General features: G+C 48.9%; 2 protein-coding genes across 4 annotated transcripts in view; both read right to left on the reverse strand.

Moving 5' to 3' along the window:
- Window positions 1-8,500, reverse strand: part of VPS8 (VPS8 subunit of CORVET complex) — an 85,478-nt gene extending 76,978 nt beyond the window's left edge. For 2 of the 3 annotated variants that reach the window (XR_008749316.1, XM_055816725.1), the window contains exons 1-6: window positions 8,312-8,489; window positions 7,059-7,127; window positions 5,110-5,240; window positions 3,352-3,445; window positions 2,324-2,356; window positions 840-894 (exon numbers count right to left, since the gene is read on the reverse strand). Coding sequence is in view for 2 of the 3 variants with exons in the window: in XM_055816725.1 (XP_055672700.1) it covers window positions 840-894; window positions 2,324-2,356; window positions 3,352-3,445; window positions 5,110-5,240; window positions 7,059-7,127; window positions 8,312-8,437 (508 nt within the window). In the remaining variant the exon portion in view is untranslated. Of the gene's footprint in view, window positions 1-839; window positions 895-2,323; window positions 2,357-3,351; window positions 3,446-5,109; window positions 5,241-7,058; window positions 7,128-8,311 lie in introns of all 3 variants that reach the window. The other variant, XM_055816726.1, reaches the window with a different exon arrangement.
- Window positions 8,501-8,586: 86 nt separating this feature from the next.
- Window positions 8,587-17,528, reverse strand: NME9 (NME/NM23 family member 9). Its single transcript, XM_027791982.2, has 7 exons — window positions 17,413-17,528; window positions 14,146-14,203; window positions 13,170-13,273; window positions 11,970-12,041; window positions 10,971-11,087; window positions 9,401-9,476; window positions 8,587-8,679 (listed from the first exon to the last, which is right to left on the reverse strand). The coding sequence occupies exons 1-6, from the start codon at window positions 17,443-17,445 to the stop codon at window positions 9,417-9,419; spliced, it is 444 nt and encodes a 147-aa protein (XP_027647783.1). The 5' UTR covers window positions 17,446-17,528; the 3' UTR covers window positions 8,587-8,679; window positions 9,401-9,416.
- Window positions 17,529-18,041: the final 513 nt, after the last annotated feature.

Genomic DNA, 18,041 nt, shown 5'->3' on the forward strand with positions numbered 1-18,041 from the left:
CATGTTGACTGTAGCAGGTAAATTACTTACATTCAGATTAAGCACATTCTGTAATTGTTTCAATACTGGATTAAGCAAATGGAAAACAGTTTAATGTCTAAACATCCAGGAAGGTGAGTCTTAGACTGTCACAGTCTTTCCCCATCCTTCTGTTGTACCCTGTGCCCCGTAACTTTTGGTCCCTTGAATAACTTCAGGCAACTTAGAAATAAAAATAAAGAGGATAACGAAATTCCTAAAATTCTTAAGAATTTGGTCAGAATCATGAGCTCAGAAACTTTTTAAAGAAAGTCTGGTGATAAGAGGAAGGGAAGAATAACAGAACGAAGAGGCATAGAGGTGACTGGTGCAGGGGAAGGTCAGGGAAGGAAAACCTATGATGCAAGCCTGCAGGAGCCACGGGTCACAAGTTCTACCTCCCAAGGAACACACTTGAATTTTCCCTAATGCTGGCAGGTCCTATGTCACAGGAAGAAGATTAATACCGTACGATACCATGGTTTTATAGTGGTTCTGGTTTCTTCCACATGAAAACAGAGTAATTTAAACATAGAAAAATGCTTTTTAGACAACTGCCACAGAACTAAATTTCTCAATACCAATGGGCCAGTCCCCAACAAAGCAGAAGAAAGAAGTTAATAAGGACAACTAAAATATTACTTGTGCTTTTCTTTACTGAAAAAAATCACATTTAGCACAACCAGAAAATATTAGAAGAAATTCACTCCGCAGTTCTAATTCAGGCTGGGTTCTTTTTGTTTGTGTGCGTTTGGGGTTTTTTTGGTTTTTTTTAAAGATCATCAAAATGCAAAAACCTCAAAACTTTATTTTTAACTTACCAAATATCAGCGCTAACCCATGGGAAGTGCCCACTGCTATCAGGTTTGATGCTGCCTGAAAGAGTCATGCAAAAAGATTGAAAGTAGAAGAAATGTCAGTCACAAATCCGCCACTTAAACTCTCACTATATTCATGCAAAGTTTGCCCAAAGGGGAAGATTTAGAAGGTTATAAAATAGAAAATTATTACATCTATAAGTGACAAGCAATTTCTATGTGAAAGCTAGAGAAGTATTGTATCTGAAGAGCATCACACAGATTTTCTCAAGTTCAGAGGGCTGCCTCCTCCTCTGCAGTTTGAAATTCAAATGCTCAGAGCAGTACCCACAGTGAAATTTCTTCTCTGTAAGGTCAGTCTCGTTCTTTTGCTGTGGTAGCAGAGTATAAATATTCAGAGGGGTCTTCTCCCTCAGCTGCTACACCCACATCTGAACTCTTACACAACCCGGGGCAGCACTGGTCCCCTGAAGAGACAGTCCACAGCAAGCCCAGAGACTCCAGCTTCCTTCCGTGGGGAATTAAACACAGCTCCAAGATTCTATTGCACTTGCAAACCTGCACCCAATTAAATAAAACTTCATAGAAATCACATAATGCTGCAGATATTAAGATTTTTCTTTTTTTTATTTCTTAGCAAGCGTAAGTCAGACTACAAAATTAAGTGGTTTAACGTCTGGATTATGTAAGTATAGGTTTTTATCCTATGTGCACATCAGTCGCAGCGTGCTTCCGATTTTGCTGTGCCACCTTTTCCCTTAGATGTGACTATGTTTTTTTTCCTTTTTCTTTTTTAAACAAAAGCATACCTTCTCATGGATTGCTGCTACTGCAGTCAAAGCAACCAAGCACATCTTTAGTTTCTTCTTAAAACATTAAAACTCAGAAAGGCATAACGAGTATTTGCTGTATTTCACCTCCTTAAAATGTTCACCTCTTCTCCTTTAACTACAGGCAGCTTCACTTCAGATGTATTTTAATCAGCATGTTTGACTTCAAGAAGTTTAATTTGAATTGGTAAGTAGGAGTATCTTTCAGACAGGCTTGCAGTGAAATTTTGTATTTTAGGGTCATATTCCAGTTACAACAGAGCTGTGCTGCTTTTGAACCCAGCACTTCATGAGCACTGCAGTTTAAGTTTCTTTAAAAAAATTGTTAGGAGTCAAAGAAGAAAACAGCTAGGGGAATTCAACATGTTCAACAGATGAGCACCACCCTTACGAAGAAAGGTTAGGCGTGCAACTAACGAGTCCTGGAAATGACATGAAAAAGGGGAAAACCTGGGGCTTGAACTGCAGAAGGGCAGCTGAGGAAGGCTGAACTCTGCCCCCAAGAACCAGATCTTTCATGCAGCTTCTCTCACCCCTTATAGTTGAAAATCCTTAGTAAGGGTAAGAAGGAAGGTGTGTTTATCAGCTGTCTTAAATTACTGCTTTAACAAACTTGCACAAAACCTAACTATACAGTACTTGAAAATTGTTACTTACAATTGCAGTGGGCAAGCCGGCATCCACTTTGTCCTAGAAAAACAGGACAAGTCGTAAGAGAGACAGAACTCCCAGCTCCGTGCATATGTCTAATAATTAGAACTACAACATGCAGAAGAATCAACACAAGCTGCATTCTAATAGTCCCACCAGGGCAGAAGTGTGGAGGGAACCACCAGCTAGAAATACTCAGAAAGGATGAGAAAGCGTGCAGAAATGGAGAGGAAGCAGAATATCCTGTAATTCCACATGAAAGTTACTGTGTTTTTCTTAAAGCAGTCTAATCTTAGTAAGTTTTCAGTATTCCCTTTGTACATGGCACAGACATCAGTGGCAATCCCATTTCCCGCTGCCCTGTCAAGCACACCTCACTAGCTTCCCATCCCGGTGGCTCACCCACACCTCTGCCAACGCAGGGAACAGCCGGTGGCACCACACTGCAACCCTGGTCACAGCCATCACAAAACACTCCCAGCTGAGCCACTTGTGTTCTGTTTTAACCAGCCTACCTTGCACGCCTCGGAAACCACGCGCTTCGAGAATCACCACCTTGGCTGCGATCTCGGGCGGTCAGGTTTCCCCCGGCAGTACAACCGACAGACCAGCTTTGCTGCCCCTGTGCCTCAAGCGCAGTTGCAGGAACATGCAAACCTGCTCCTCGCTCAGCTCACAGCAACGAGTGTGCTGCATGCCTGCTGCAGGCATTAAGCAAACCTGTTCCCAGCAGCTTCAAGCAGGCAGAACAATAGCGGTGCTATCATTTTATATTAACATTTCCCACCAGGTTTAATGACAACTAGCACACAACTCTGTATTAGAGAGGACCTACTGTATTGCTGCTGCAACAGCTCAGCTAATACTCGATACTACTGGCTAGGGATTACTAGTCAGTAGTTTACATATCAAAAATGTTCATTTTATCAAGAACTAGTAGTAAGGGGAGGGAGATCACCACACACACACTCTTCCACAACAGAAGAGGTTCAAATTTTTGTTAATGGATGCAACCTGGAGAAAAAGACACTTACTGCTGCAGATACTATTTGGGCAGAAATCCCTTTCAGAAGCGAGAGCCGTATAACTGATCCATGGAGTGAGAGAGAATCTGGGAGTTTTTTCTTCCTAAGGAAATAAGAAATAAATCAAATGCGTTGGAACTGAATAAAAGTTTGGAACTTTGCCTAACCCATAGCTAAACCAGCAGGTAAAGTCTACACGCACCCATAACTCATGCAGATTCCATTCTTATTCTTGGGGCCTACGTGCACAGAATTAAACACACATGAGATTATTAGCAAAGCCTGCTATGCACTGCTGTGCCTGCATAAAATCTGTTTTTAACTCATCTCTGGGGGGGGGAGAAATAGTCCTTCAAACAAATTGTAAGTTTCAAGCACATATCTGCAAACCTTAGAACTTATTAATAAAGCCTGAAAGCAACACTTTTGCTCTTCAATTAATCTTCTAGTGAGTCAGGAAGTTTCAGCCTTTAAAGGTGAATATCTAAGGAAAACACTCAATCGGAAAAGGTTGATCAGCAGAATACAGACCTCTAGGAAAACTGGATGTATGCTTAAAAAATAACATTAAATTAAAATACAGCTGGATCTGATCCGAAAGGTTAAGTGTTTCTGTTCATGGGGAAAACATATTTAAAAAGTAACTAGTGCAGGGGTACAATTATTTCTAAAGAGCATGGGTATACTGTAGCACCTACAGCACAGGGAAAATCCGCACCAAAGTTGCAATTTTGTTGCCAAGCACACACCTCCGGAAAGCCAAATTTCCAACAGTAACACAACATTTGGCTCTTATCCCTCCAGAGGTGCACAAGTTAAGAAGCTCACAGGTTGGCTCAAGAAACATGTTGTTCATAGCTTATATCATGGTTAAGGACCCATAAACATGGCAACTAGCTTCACCTAAAGATGACAATAACACTGCCAGGTTTTTCTGCCCACTCTGTACCGGAAAATGTTTAAGCCACTCCAAGAAACATCAACACAAACCACCTTATTTGAAAAAAAGAAGAGACTGCGAATCAGTACACCACCATAAATCACCACACTTAGGGAAGTGTTCCTAGCCTATGCAATTGCTCACACAACAATCACAACTTCTTATGGCACCCAAGAAAGCGATGGGAGCGGCTCAGGAAGTAGCATCAGGCCATCATTTGAGTAATTAATGAGACAAGTCAGCAGTATTATAGCTAATTATCATATTGCACACTGCTTCTAGATGTCAAGATTAGCATTCCATTTACAGGAGTAACAGCAGTTCACTTACCTTTTAAAAATAACCACCAGCTGCTTGCAGACTCTGGAATTCATCAGACAAACCTTTGAAAGGTCTTCTTTAAAGTCATCGTGGTTCAGTGTTTTAAACATGCCATTAAAATTTCTCTAAATACTCCATCTCCCATAAAACACATTTATTGCTCTAACAGGCTAGCCCTCAGTGCAAAAACAAATCCCGTCTTTGCCTGCTTGATCTTGCAGGAGTAACACTGTTCTGTCAAAAGCAGCTTCCCCAGAGTCCCTGCAGCATCCCCCTGGGACTTCAGCACTATAACGGCAGGAGACAGAATCCACACGTGCAGTTAAGGGTTTCCTACCCAAGTAACAGACAAATTGCACACTCACAGCAAAGTTCGGGGAGAAGGCAGCAGGAGGTTGCCTTAGGAAGTTTCAGCTGTTCTGAGCTTTGGATTATCTGTCCTTCTACCCACTCAAAAAAGGAGATATTTTTTTTTTTAACCTCCCAGGGTATGGGTCCTGCTGTACCTTTTGAGGTGTGTCCGGTCCCCGCTGTCAGAGCTTGCTACAGAAGATGTGTCGTAGGAGTGTGTATCCGTGTTATCAATGTTCAAGAGAAAGGGATCCTCTAAAATGAAAGACTCTTCTTCATCATCAGTCTGAAGAAAGAGAATCACCACAGCTTACTAAACATTCAAAACACAGAACACTAACAGAAACATCAGCAAAACAGCATCAATTCAGCAGAAAAATCGAGGAGAGGACAAGATAGTCCCATATGTAGAAACCAGAACTATGTATCATTCTACCAGACTGATTCTGTGGAAGAACTGGTTCCCAGAATTCACAATAATCACAGAAGTGGGCTGGAGAGAAAGTTACTCAACAAATCTTTCTTCCCCAGATATCATCTACTTCATCAAAACTTTTACAGACCTTTGACTAAGCTGTTCTCAAAAAGTCTTCAACTGCTGAGGGAAGGCCTAGGTTATCATCTACTCCAGCACTTCACCCAGTGGGGGCTAAGAGTCTGGCAATCCCTCCGGCTGTTACGAGGGTTCATTTTGCACTTCTGCTGGTCATCTCTCTCTCCAGCCACACCACACCTCCCACCCTCCCATCCCTCTCAGGCTTAGCCTAGACATTTTTTTAACTGTTTTTTTTAAATGGCCATTCTCCCTGATGTCTTCTAAATTCAGTACAGTTCATGGTATTCTCAAAGCACAGAGCCAGAGAGCAAACAATACCCCACCTAACACCAAAGGTGCAGGGAACAAAGCAGATGCTCCTCATCTGTCTTACAGCTGGCAGTCCTGTGCCCATTAAGCATCTTTTTCCAGTGCAGCTTTATACCTTTTTGGCTCTCTCAGGTTGTTCTTCCACTAAAATTCTTTTCAGAAGAGGCTCTGCCAATCATTCCCATCCCACATGTACTGAAATAAATAGCACTTGGTCTGCAGTGAACAATACTTTCTTCGTGATTACCTCTTAAGTTTGACTTGGATTCTACTCCTCTGACATGGACATGATGCAGCTCATTACAGTTTTGTTATCACCCAAATTTAGATAAGTTCCCTTTATCTTCATCATCCAAGGCATCAGCAGAAACAGGACATACCTCTGTATGCTACTCCTTCTACTATTCCTCTTGTTCCTAGACTGTCTCTCTTTGGGACACCCTGTATCTTTAATACAACTTTTTAAAAGAACTGTCACCTCTCCCAGGCTCCTTTTCCCTTTAAACTGGCTTCCTAGGAAGTCCAACCACCAATTTGCTCAGCTTGCTAAATAGCTTCTTTTCTTTGAACGTATCTTTACTTGCACGCCCTTCTTTTCCTTTCCAAGAATTGGGCACTCACGTGGCTATTGTAAAAAACCATACTGAAGTGGATAGAAGCAACACAGTGTCAGCTCTCTCCTGCAAGGTACTACAGGCAACATCAGATGTTGAGACGGTTTGTTACTCCTGCCAGAGGGCTAAATACATGAAATGTACAATATAAATGCAGTTGTGAAGAACCTAGTTCTCTTCTCTTCCCACAGCTTAAGAACTACCCAGAATTCTCTGAATGTATTTTTAGGAAAAAAAAACCCAAAAAAACCCCAAAAAACAAACCAAAAACACAACCAAGAAACACAAAAAAACCAACAAAAGTTTTCTAATGACGCTGTCATTTAATAAACTGTATAGACTTCTGTCCAAATTCACAGGTAAACGTGCTTAAATTTGATGGAAACCCTTTATAATTCAGCTGTGGATATTTCGGTTGAAAAAACAGAATTCCATACTACGCACTGTACAGCAATCACTCAACTGAGCACGCACTTTGTCAGCCATCAATATCAGGAAATCATGAAATTATACAATTTTATTTCCATGAAAAACACAATATGAGAAGAGCCAAAGAAGTATGTGCTGTCTTATCTTAGCTCCTCCCTGTAAATGGAGCTGGTTGCACATGTGACGGACCACTCACCTCATTTAAGATACTCTCCAGTGTGGGAGGGGTATCAACTTGAGGAATGTCAAATTCTTTGTCATCGATCTGTACAACAGAAAGCGTAGACCGAGTTTAGGTTGCCTGCTCCACCTTCCAAACTCCTTTCTAACTAAGGAAAAAAAAAAAAGCCACTATGCACACACTCCTTCCAAAACACCTCTGCCCAGAAAGGCACCGCATATACTATGATTTCTCGATGCCTTCCCTGAAATTTGGCATTACAAGACAGAACAAGAGATATCTAGTATCAAAAATACAAAAAAGTTCTCTGACCTGTGCCCAGATCTGAAGTTTCAATTGCTGTTGAGTTGGGGTTTTTTCCTAAATATCACTACCATTACAGTGCCTTTCTAATACAGGTAGACACTAACACACAAGATATTTTTTTCCTGACTGCTTACTAACGGGAAGAAATTTAGTTTTCTTAAAGATGTTTTTATCTGAGAGCGGCATTACCGAAAATCAGGCTTTGCTGTAGCACTTGCGTCCTGCCCGCCGCCCCAAGCGCAGCGGAGCGGCCCCTCGCCCCCTCCGCGCCCATTCCCACGCCCCTAAAGCCGGCTGCCTGCGCACCTCGGCTCTGACACCGCCTCTCCCAGACGCAGGATTATTTCAGCTCCGCACTCCCCGCTCCTCCGGCACGGTGCAACAGGCACGGTGCAACCGCCCGCCACCTGCGCGGGGGCGGCTCCCGGGCGGAACTCGGCCGGCGGCAGGAGCCCGCCGGCCTGCGCCAGCCCCGGGCCACGGCGGCTGGGCGGCCCCACGGACCCTCCCTCACGGGCCCTGCCCCATGGCTACCTCAGGGGGCCCGCGGACCCTCCCTCACGGCTGCCCCAGGGGCCCGCATCTGCCCCACGGCGCTCCCAGCCCGCTGCCCGACCCTCCCTCACAGGCCCTCCCTCACGGCTGCCCCAGGCGCCCGCCTCCGCCCCACGGGCCCGCCCGCCCGGCTGACTGAGGGACCCGTGGATCCCCCCCCATGGCTGCCCGAGAGGTCCATCGACCCTCGCCTACGGACCCTCCCTCACGGCTGCCTCAGGGGGCCCGCGGACCCTCCTTCACGGGCCCTCCTGCACGGCTGCCCGAGGGGCCCGGGCCCGCCCCGCAGGCCATCAGTGCTGAGGGGAGCGCGGGGCCCGGCGCAGACACGGCGGCCCGACCGGGCCGCTGCACCGGCGGCGGGGGAGGGAGCCGGGTCCCGGGGCCGCGCCGAGGCCCGGACGCACCAGCTCACTGCGGCAGTCCAGCTCGCGGTCGAGCTCCGCCGCGCTCAGCCGGTGCGCAGGCGGCTCCGCGCACGGCTCGGCCTCGGCTCCCGCGGGGCAGGCGCCCGGCTCCAGCGCCGCCTCCATGGCCGGGACCGCAGCGGGCCGGGACCGCCGGGACTCGAACCCGCGCCCGGCGCCGCCCCCACTCCGCGCAGGCGCAGCGCGGCGTGCCCCCGCCCCCGAGCCGCCTTAAAGGGGCCGCGACCTCCGGGAGCGACGGAGGGAGGTGGTGCTGCTGCTGCACGAATCCTTTTATTGGGAAATCCCGCGTCCGTTCCATGACGACAGCTGGAAAACCAGGCCCCGGCCCGACGGAGCGTTAGCCTCTGAGGGAAGGAACAGGGAAAACGTTAGGAACAGGTAAGGCAAGGAGAGGCAGAGCTGAGCACGCGCCGCACCGCACCCCTCCGCAGCCGCCGTGCCCCAGCTAAAGCCTGGGGGTTTGCTACGACCCCCGGCAGCCTGGGGCCCGGGATTCGGTATTCCCAGCGCCAGTCTGCAGCTGCGGCCCTGCGAAGCCAGAACAAAGCAACCCTGTAGGTCAGGAATCGGGTGAGAGACAAAAGTCTTAGGAAATATGTAGCTGATTTTCAACAAGGCAAGACCAGGTGTAACAAGATTTGGTGCCCGAGCATTTGCGTTTTCTTTTTAAAACAACCTGGAAGAGCTGAGCAGCATGTGCAGCTAGTTCTGTATTTTGGGCATTTGAGACAGAAGAAAACCACGCAGGATTTGCAAAAGCCCTCACCAAGCCGGGAGGCAAGGGGAGGGGGCAGTACCAACAAACGCAGAATAAAACACGTGTTGGAAGGATAAATGCTTGTGGTTCAGCAATGTCAGGCACCCAAACTACCCTGGACTCTCATTTGTGCCTACATACAGTGTTCCGAGGTGACACTAGCCCGTGTGCTGATCCACCCGGGGCTGGGGGAAGAGCCCACCTTGTGCCCAGCGTGCCCGAGGCACAGCAGCAGCTGGAGCGTTGCATAGGGTTCCAGCTTCAGCAAAGGTGGGGACTAAGGGCACGGAGAGACCCCGCAGCCTTACCTGGTTGGCCCTCCTGTCATTCTTCCTGAAAAGCAGCCGCATTTCCCTCCTCTTGGGAGAAGGCTCTGTCTTGTACCTGACAGCAAGAGCACGTGGATGAGCGAGGAACATCCCAAGTGTCCTCTCACCCTCGAGGTGAGCATCTGCCAGGCAGGTCCTCACATCCCACCTCCAGCTGAGCAGGAACCAGTCCTCCAGCTGTCCTCAGGGCCAGGCTCAGCTCAGCTCTGAGAGGAGAGGACCTACCTGTCCACGGTCACCTCCTGAGCTCTGAATCAGTTGACTAGCAAAAGCTGGGGGGAAAGCATTCACCGAAACTGGCCAGCCAGCACCACCAGAGCAAGCTGCCCAGTGGAGGCAGCTTGCAGTTCCAACACACCATCATCTGTGCATTAAGATTAGCAGGTTACAGACAGGAAGGTAATTTTTGTTCCTCAGAAACAATGTTAGTTCAGGTGTCCAGTTCAGGAGACCACCCACAAAGAGACGGTCCCTGTGGCCGTGGCTGCGCAGGCTGGCTGGGCTGGGAGCGGTGGGCCTGGGGCTCTCTCTGGTTTCAGCTCCAAGGACCACTCAGCTGCTCTAAGGATACTGCCTGCACCAGCACTGCCTGGGCAAGGAATGTGGAACCAAACCAGGGTGGTGACACCCAAGACGTCTGACAGCAGATTTAATAACAGTCTAAATAAGTCATCAGTGACATAGAGGAGGTGACTAGGGGACAACAGGCGCTCAGGTATCTGAGAACTAGGGAGGAATTAATTGATACTGCCCCATGGCGAGTTCAGAACAAAGGGTGGGCAGCGCTTCTTCAGTAACACCGCTCCCAACAACCCCCGGCCGGCAGCAGGCTGCTGGAGCTTGCTGGTCTGGCTCTAGGCACTGACACGGAGCTCAGTGCTGGAGGGAGGAGAACATTTGCCATGCAGTAGCCCAGGGCTTTCCAGCAGGCACTAGAGACTGCGCTACAGAGCTGCTGAGAGGCAGATTGATAGATCACGCAGCAATATCCAGAGTACAGGCAGCAGGTCCCTGCAGCCGCAGATTAGCGAGAGAGATCGGCCGAGCTCCAAAAGAGGCTCCAGGCAGAAATCCACGGTATCAGTCAACACCAGGAAACAAAAATGACTAAGACAGCAATGAACTGTCTGCCACCACAGCCTGAGAAATGCCAACACAGAGACCTGCCAGAGATCCTGGAATTAGAAGCCAGCTAGGAAGGTAGCTTTAAGGAATAAAAGACATGCTTAGGGTAGGTAAACAGGTTGAGAGAAGTCACAGTAGAGTTTCTCTTTCATCCTGCAGAGCTAGATGATAGGTACTACTTTTCCTCTTGGCAAGAGGACAGAGGTTTTGAAAACCACAGGCAACTACCCCTTTCAGCTTCCTCCATCCAGGTAGGCTCCACCGGCTTGCGGACACCCAAGCAGCGTGCTAACCAGATTTCAGAGTCAGTCCAGACAAAAAGACAGGATTTTTGCAAGGAAGTAACTGTTTTAGAGCTGAGGGCGCTGAACCTTTCCTCTGGCATGCACATCCGCAGGTATTTAAGGATTTAGTAACTGATTACCACCACACGCTCTCCTCCATGTTCCAAAACCTTCCTTTCTGCTGCCAGCTGTTCCAGGATGGTCTTCCGCAGCAATGGTGCATTCACTCCTCTCACAACAGCTACTAATTCTCCTCCCTGAAAGGTGTGAAAAGCAAATCAGTGGGTGCTCAAGTGGTGCCCTCCCGGCTCTGGAAATCACTGCAGCACATCATGTCTGATACTATGTACCAGGCTCTCCGGGACAGAGCTGCTTTGCTACAGAACAAGAGGGAAACTGTGGAACAACTCTCTTTGTCATTCCTGATTGCTCTTAGCAAGAACCAAAGCAGCTTGTGAGAGGAGTGAGGTCCGGCAGTAGCAGGAGGCTGAACCTGAGGACCCCGCAGGGCAACACACATGTCCACACGCTAACGTGGCGTGAACGCTGCTCACGTGGAGTCAGCCAGCCACAAGACCCTGCGGACACATACACGTTTCAGCAAGTCACAGGGACCCCCGAGCATGAATCATAGGGATTTTCATGACTAAGACAGGAGAAAGGGCCACGAAACACAGCCATCCATCACAGGCTACATGGGCCTCCCCGCAGGGTAAAAAAAAAAAAAAAAAAAAAGCTCAACAATCTCTAGCTGAAGAGCTCCTGTAACTTTGTGCAAGGTCTGCCTCTCACCCACCTGCACAATATAAACTGTTCTACTTCATTCATACTTTAACCTCTTCTTTTGTTGTTTATGGTTTTGGTGGTTTTGTTGTTGGTTGGTTTTTTTTTTTTAATAAAACAAAATTGCTTTATTCTGTTTCTTGGTGGCAAAGCAGCAAGGATTTAAATGTAAACTCTGGGTGTATGTTCTTATCCATGCAGCACTTTATCACCAGTAGATACCAGCAGATAAAGAACAAATAAAATTGTCCTGTCACACAAGAAAGAAAAAGAGTATCCCTCAAAAAGTACAGTTGTTCCCACCAGCAAGTCATGTTTATTGCTACGCAACTACTGTAAAAATATTTTTCACTCACTGAATAAAACAGAAAGGCAGGCTTGCATTTTCCTCTGTATTTTTCCAGAGCATCGATGGAATCAACTTCAGCCTAAAAGGAACGTAAAATAAGTCCGGTATTTCTAGAAAAGCATTTCTGCTTCAGAGGAATACACACGCAGTTGCCTGGACTCAGACGAAGCCACCCTCAGCTGGCTGGCACGCGCCCCCAGGTACAGCAGAACACCTCCGGGCCACTGATGGGACAAAACGACACTGGTCAGAGCCAGGGCCACGGCCACCTCCAGCTGGGTGCCAGCGACCCGGGAAGCAGGCAGATCCCTCCCGCAGGAGCTGGAACAGCAGCCTTAGTGGGGCAGGGATACCCGTCTCACAGCAGCTCGCCTGAGTGCATCCCAGAGAAAAAGCCTGAAAAAATGAAGCCAGGACCTCTTGTCTACAAGGGGTGAGAGAAGTGACAGGAGGGGCTATGGTGGCCAGGGGCAGCAGCAGGGTGCAAGGAGGGCTGAGCAGGGGCCTCCACCAGAAACCTCACTGCCCTCGGCTCTGCCAGCAGCTGAGCTGGCCTTCGGCCAGGAGAGGCATTTAAACACAGAGTCACCCAGCCAGCGAGGGAGGGAGGGACAGCTGAGGGGCTCCAGTCCAAGACCCTGCCCAAAGCAGGGCCAGGCGCAGTGTTACAGGAGCTCTCAAGGCTGCCGTAGTTCTGGGCACCTCCAAGAATCAGTGCTCCACAGCCTCCCTGGGAACCCGGCCCAGTGTTCAACCACTCCTACACTGATTACTTTTTCCTTCTATCTGCTTGGGTTTCCCCTGGTGTAACTTGATCGCATTGCTGTTGTTCTTTTGCTCTGTACCTCGGAGAAAAGTCTGCCTTCTCTGTTAACCCCCTACTAGACACCGGTCCCGTAGTCTCCTCGGGGTGAGACTCTCCCTGTACATCAGAGGGACACGTATGTTAACGATTCTGCCTAGTGTTACTTGTTTACGCAGAAATCTGAAAAGTACAGAATAGCTGAAGCCTGAAAATTCTTGGTGAGTCCTTACCGATGTAACCAAGTGTCTGAGGTGGCGGGCTCCCTCACACAAGCTGAAAACTCCTGAAAAAAGCACTTTTTTCTTTTGGGCTGAATACCGGAAAGATAAATGACTTCAGCCTTTAGTTACCTGCTAATTTCAGGGAACTGAGTATTTTAAGCAGTGCCAAATTAGATCTTACCACAGCAAAACACAGGAGATCACTGCCAACTTCATTCCTTATTTTTCGGAAAAGATCCACTGCTGTTTTGCATGGACCACACCAGGTCTGAAATGCATCAACAACTGCAAGCAGGACAACGGGTACAAACGAAGTCAAAACGGGTCAGACGTAGACCAACAGGCTGGTTTGTGCACTTCTCCACTTTGCAGCATAATCATTTGGAAGGGTGCTAGTGTAGTAAGAAGAATCATGAAAACCTCTGAAGATTGAGGTCTCCTTCCCTAGGATGGTGCTGCAGAGGTCACCAGAGAAGATTTGCCTCATGTCCAGCCAAAACAACCCAAAACATCCCCCCCCCCCAAAAAAACCCATCCCAACAAACAAACAAACAAACAAAAAAAACCAGCTTGTGGCTGTTGCTCCCGTAGATCTGTCTGGAGTGTGGCAGGGCTCCTGTTGAGCCCTGGAGGGGCTATGGATTCAATTCTGGAGTAGAAACTGTTACACACTTTCAAGGTTTCAAATGCTAGATCAGAGGATGAAACCACATTATAAAATAACAAGCTAGTAACAAGGATATGGAGATGTCTTTAGAAGAAACACTGACATGGCTGTGACCCTGGAGGCACCAGATTTTCTAGGGAAAACTGCTGCACAGAGCACAAGGCTTACCTGGCAGCCCCCTAACCCCCACCCTTGGTACCAGAGCTGTTCCTTGCACTGGGGACAGCTGTTCCAAGCGGCTGGCTGGACTGGAGCCTCCAGAAGCTTCTGCACCAGCACTGCTTTGATTGCATGATATGTGGGACAGTACGTAATGACGACTACAGCCTCCAGATGGTCTCACCTGTCAGTGTGTTGCTTTCTTCCATCCAGGGCAGGAGGAATGGAGGGACTGACTGAACATCCCTATCAGTTGTAACTGATTCCTAACAGTACTGGTGTCCTTTTAACACAGAACAAAAGCAACCTAGTATGTTGACCAAACACTTACCAATGAGTCCTTTGAGACACAGCATTTCTTCCCAAAGCTCCTGGCTATTGATGTTAATCTGTGTGCGAAAATTTTACAAACACAGTAAACGCGTCAGGAAGCCAGCAGGTACTACCTGCCTGCTGCAGCATGTGGACAAGTCCCTTCGTGCTTGCACTGAAGACAGCCCTGCCTGCCTGAGGCCGTATCACCCGAGGTATTGCTCAGGGAACCCTTTTGACCGCAATCTTCTCACCAGCTGGGCAGGGCAAAGCTGGGCTGGAACATGGGTGGAAGACCCGCGAGACAGAGAGCTAAAGTCAGATACCCTCACTCCCAAACTCTCCTTCCTTCCTCACCTCCCACGTGCTCTCGCTGTTACCTGCGCCAGCTCTGACAGACCCAGCAGCGAGCTCCGCAGAAAATCTTACTGGGTTAGAGCCTCCTGTCTCACAAGAACCGCAGAATGGCAGATGGAAGGGCAGCAGCACCCAGGCAAGAGCAAGCCCTCCCGTTTGGTGGCAGCAACTACTTGAACAGTCTGGCTGCTTGGGAACCCCAGACTTGGATCGTAGAGAGACTAAGAGTTGTTCTGGGGGTGACTGGGGACAAGCCCCCGTGCCCTACCAGGGCCTCCAGCTGACTGACCAGGGCCGCAGCTGCGCAGAGTATGGCACAAGAGGGAAGGTCTGTGAGATACCCACACAACCTCAGGGGGGTTTTTTGGCACTCTCCTGCTTTTACAGCAGCACAACTCTTTGCGGGGCCACGCAGCAAGATCCAGGAGCAGGGAAGGGCTCCAGCTGCTCCCCCTGTGCCTTGCCTCACCGTGCCGCTCTGCAGGTGCACGGGCACCGGGAAAAGCAGCAGGCAGCGGGGATGCGGGACCCTGAGCTCCCCACCCCAGCACTCCTGCTGTAAAAAAACACAAACAGCTACCGTGCATTTGCTTAAATGGAAGTCTGATACATAATGATGTTTTAACACAGGCTAGCAGCTAAAACAATTAAGCGCCACAGGCAGATGACCGCCTGCACTGGTTCCCTGCAAGGCTGCCTGGATCACGGCACGAGCAGCATGGGCTCGGACAGCCACACACGCACTGACACCTGGTAGGTCCCAGCTCAGTGGGGGCCTCCCAGCAGAGCCAGCATGGAGCTCAGCAGCAGCAGCGAGGTGCTGGGCTGGGCTGGGCTGCAGCATTGAGTGCTGCTTCAACACACTTGTCTCCAGCACACGTCCTCCTTTCCTCGCACCTATTTCAGACCCAGCCCTCATCGCATTTTGTAAGCCAGGTGGTTCCCCACCAGCAGTTTCTCACCCTGCCCGCACACAAGCCATACTACTTCGTTAAGATGTTTCAGCCTTTTGATAAAACAAACCAGCAAATACCCGGCTTTCATGGTGTCTGGGCACTAGAGGGTGGTCTGAGCCCAGCATGTCCTTACCTGAATTACCAGCTCCTGTCTAAAGACTTCCAAAAGGTAGTGAAGAAGAAAGCACAGAAAGATCTAGGCTGGAAGGGATCTGTGGAGTCCTTAGCGTAACCTCTGCTCAGGGGGCAGCATTAGGAGAGGTTGCTCAAGGACTTACCCGGTCAAAGATGCCCTAGACAGCTCCATACATTGTGCCGTGTACCGTATTATCCCACACTTCAATACTCTTACTAGAAAGATAAAGATCTTTAGCATCTTCCTCATCTTACAGGACTTGCCCCTCAGTATGTACTTAGAAAATTACAGTAAGTTTAAGGGGGAAAAAAAAAAAAGGCTTATTGAGAAATGTAAGATCTGATTTTGTTCATCCTGAAAACGAAGATTCCTAATAACTTTCTCAGTTGGCATCATTAATCCTAACTACATTTAGTCTGCACTGGAAGACAATAAGTTGCAATAAGGCCAACTGTTTTACAATAATTAACACCAACGTGCATTAAAGGACTGCTAAAATTGCAAAGTCAAGAATTCCAAGAGTGGAAAGTCCAGCACAAATTAAATGGGCTCTTACACATTTTCAGGTGTCACTGGAGATCAGGGCAGGGTTTCCCCAGGAGCCCACCGCACTCACACAACGGGGAGTTGTTCAAACCCCTCCCCCTCTTCTCCCATCTAGTACATGGCCCCAAGCTTAATTTTTTCAGAGAACATTTGCAGAATTAAGAAATTTAATTATTCCAGATATCAGTGGTTATAGGACCATCCTCAGAGAGTTTCACAGAATGTTAATGAGTTCAAATGATTTATGATATAATTTGTGATAATGACTTCAGCCATGAGTTCAGCTGATGGACGCAAAGTAATGCCAGCATCCTTCAAAGTGCTTTGCTAATTCGGATGCCCTGTGGCTTTTCTCTAATATGACCAGAACTTTTCTAGGACGTCACATCACATCACATCCTACATGAGGTTCAGCTTTCATCTGCAGATGTGAATAATCACATTTTTGCAGAGCTAGACCCAGCTTTCCCTTAGCTGCCAAAGGTGCAAAGTCTGGTTGATGTAATTTTCCCCATTGCACAGGAGCACAGTTGGACCAGCAGCAGCGGAAACCATTTTTACACCTTCATAAAGTGAACCTCTTTCTCCTCCACGAACGTTCACATTTTCACTCCATGCTTTCCCATTTTAACAGTAAACAAACAGGGATAGGGAATCCATAACCTCCTTCAGTATTTCTCTCTTGTGAGGACTAAACTTGTTGCAAAATTTGAAGGAGACCTTCATCACCTCCTTTGGTTTCTGCATACTAAACTGCCCTCAGCAACCCCCTCCCCTAGGCGGGTGGTTATAAAGGATCATTCGGTCACCTGCACAGTGAAAAATTCCTCCACGCATCATTGTGAGATAGGTTTTTCAGCCTTTAAATTTTTCATGTACCTCCTAATTTTCCACCTTTACAGCGATCTTTTTAAGCAGGTGGCCTGCTCAGCTCGGTGACACTTACCATTCACACCCCCTTGCTTTTCCCAGTTCCCTACTTCCAAATGTCCTCTGAACAAGCGTCCCATGAAACACAGATACATTTTGATCTACGAAAGCAGCCAAGCCCGTGCCAGCTCTGCAAGGCGTCCTGCAGCCCGTAGCAACCTCCTGCTGCACCGCACAGCAGGACTTTGGGGAGCCGATCTGACCTCCCAGGCGCTCCCATACCCCCCACCCACCTCTTCCACCACAAGGACCTCACAGCAGGGCTCTGCCAGAAGAATCAAGAGATACCTCAAGGCTGAACTTCGTCCTTTGTACTTACTATGAGTTTACAAGGTATTTTAAAACCCTCGCTCCTACTAACCTGCGATACTAGCTCCTTTTTCTTTGCGGCCATCCTTCAGCAGGAACAAAGGTCCTTGGAGCAGCAGCCCCAAGCACAAAGCGCCGCAGACGGTCTCTACGTGAATCCAACTGCTGGCCAACCTGCACCACCGAGAAAGCTTTTTACCTGTCCTTGCTCCTCCACCCAGGATGCAGCACCTACGGGGCGGGAGCAGGGCTGGCTCAGCGGTGCCCACGGCCTGGACGCAGCTGTTACTCGCTTCCAGAGACCCCGCAGCTGCCCCCTCCTCACCCCGGGCGGGTGGCAGCGGCGAGCGGCCCAGCCCGGGCCTGGCAGCACCCGCAGAGCAGCTGGCAGCCCCCCAGCGCTGCTATGGCAGCCCCCCCCCGCACAGCCCAGCCCAGCCCAGCCCAGCCCCTCCAGTGCAGCCGGGAGGTTCGGCTCTGTCCCCTCTCCAACCCCCCTTCCAGCAGCAGCTGCGGTGGGAGCCCCCCGCCTGCTCTGTGCCTGCCAAACCTGCCCGGCTCCCCCCAGCACGCTCCCCCCCGCCCCGGTTTTTCCCCTGCCCCTACTAAACTGGAGGCTCCGAACAAGCTGTGGGACGCGGACACGACCGCCCCAGCACGGAGCGGAGGGGACAAGCTGCT

Source organism: Falco peregrinus, chromosome 12, assembly GCF_023634155.1.
Source record: "Falco peregrinus isolate bFalPer1 chromosome 12, bFalPer1.pri, whole genome shotgun sequence".
NCBI lineage: Eukaryota > Metazoa > Chordata > Aves > Falconiformes > Falconidae > Falco > Falco peregrinus.

Excerpts from the sequence above, each read along its gene's own strand:
- NME9 (XM_027791982.2), bottom strand. The coding sequence starts at position 17,445 with ATGGCCGCAAAGAAAAAGGAGCTAGTATCGCAG. Across the intron at positions 12,042-13,169 it reads ATCTCCTGTGTTTTGCTGTG|GCTGAAGTTGATTCCATCGA; the intron begins GTAAGATCTAAT and ends CGTTCCTTTTAG. Across the intron at positions 11,088-11,969 it reads CTGCCTTTCTGTTTTATTCA|GGAGGAGAATTAGTAGCTGT; the intron begins GTGAGTGAAAAA and ends CACACCTTTCAG.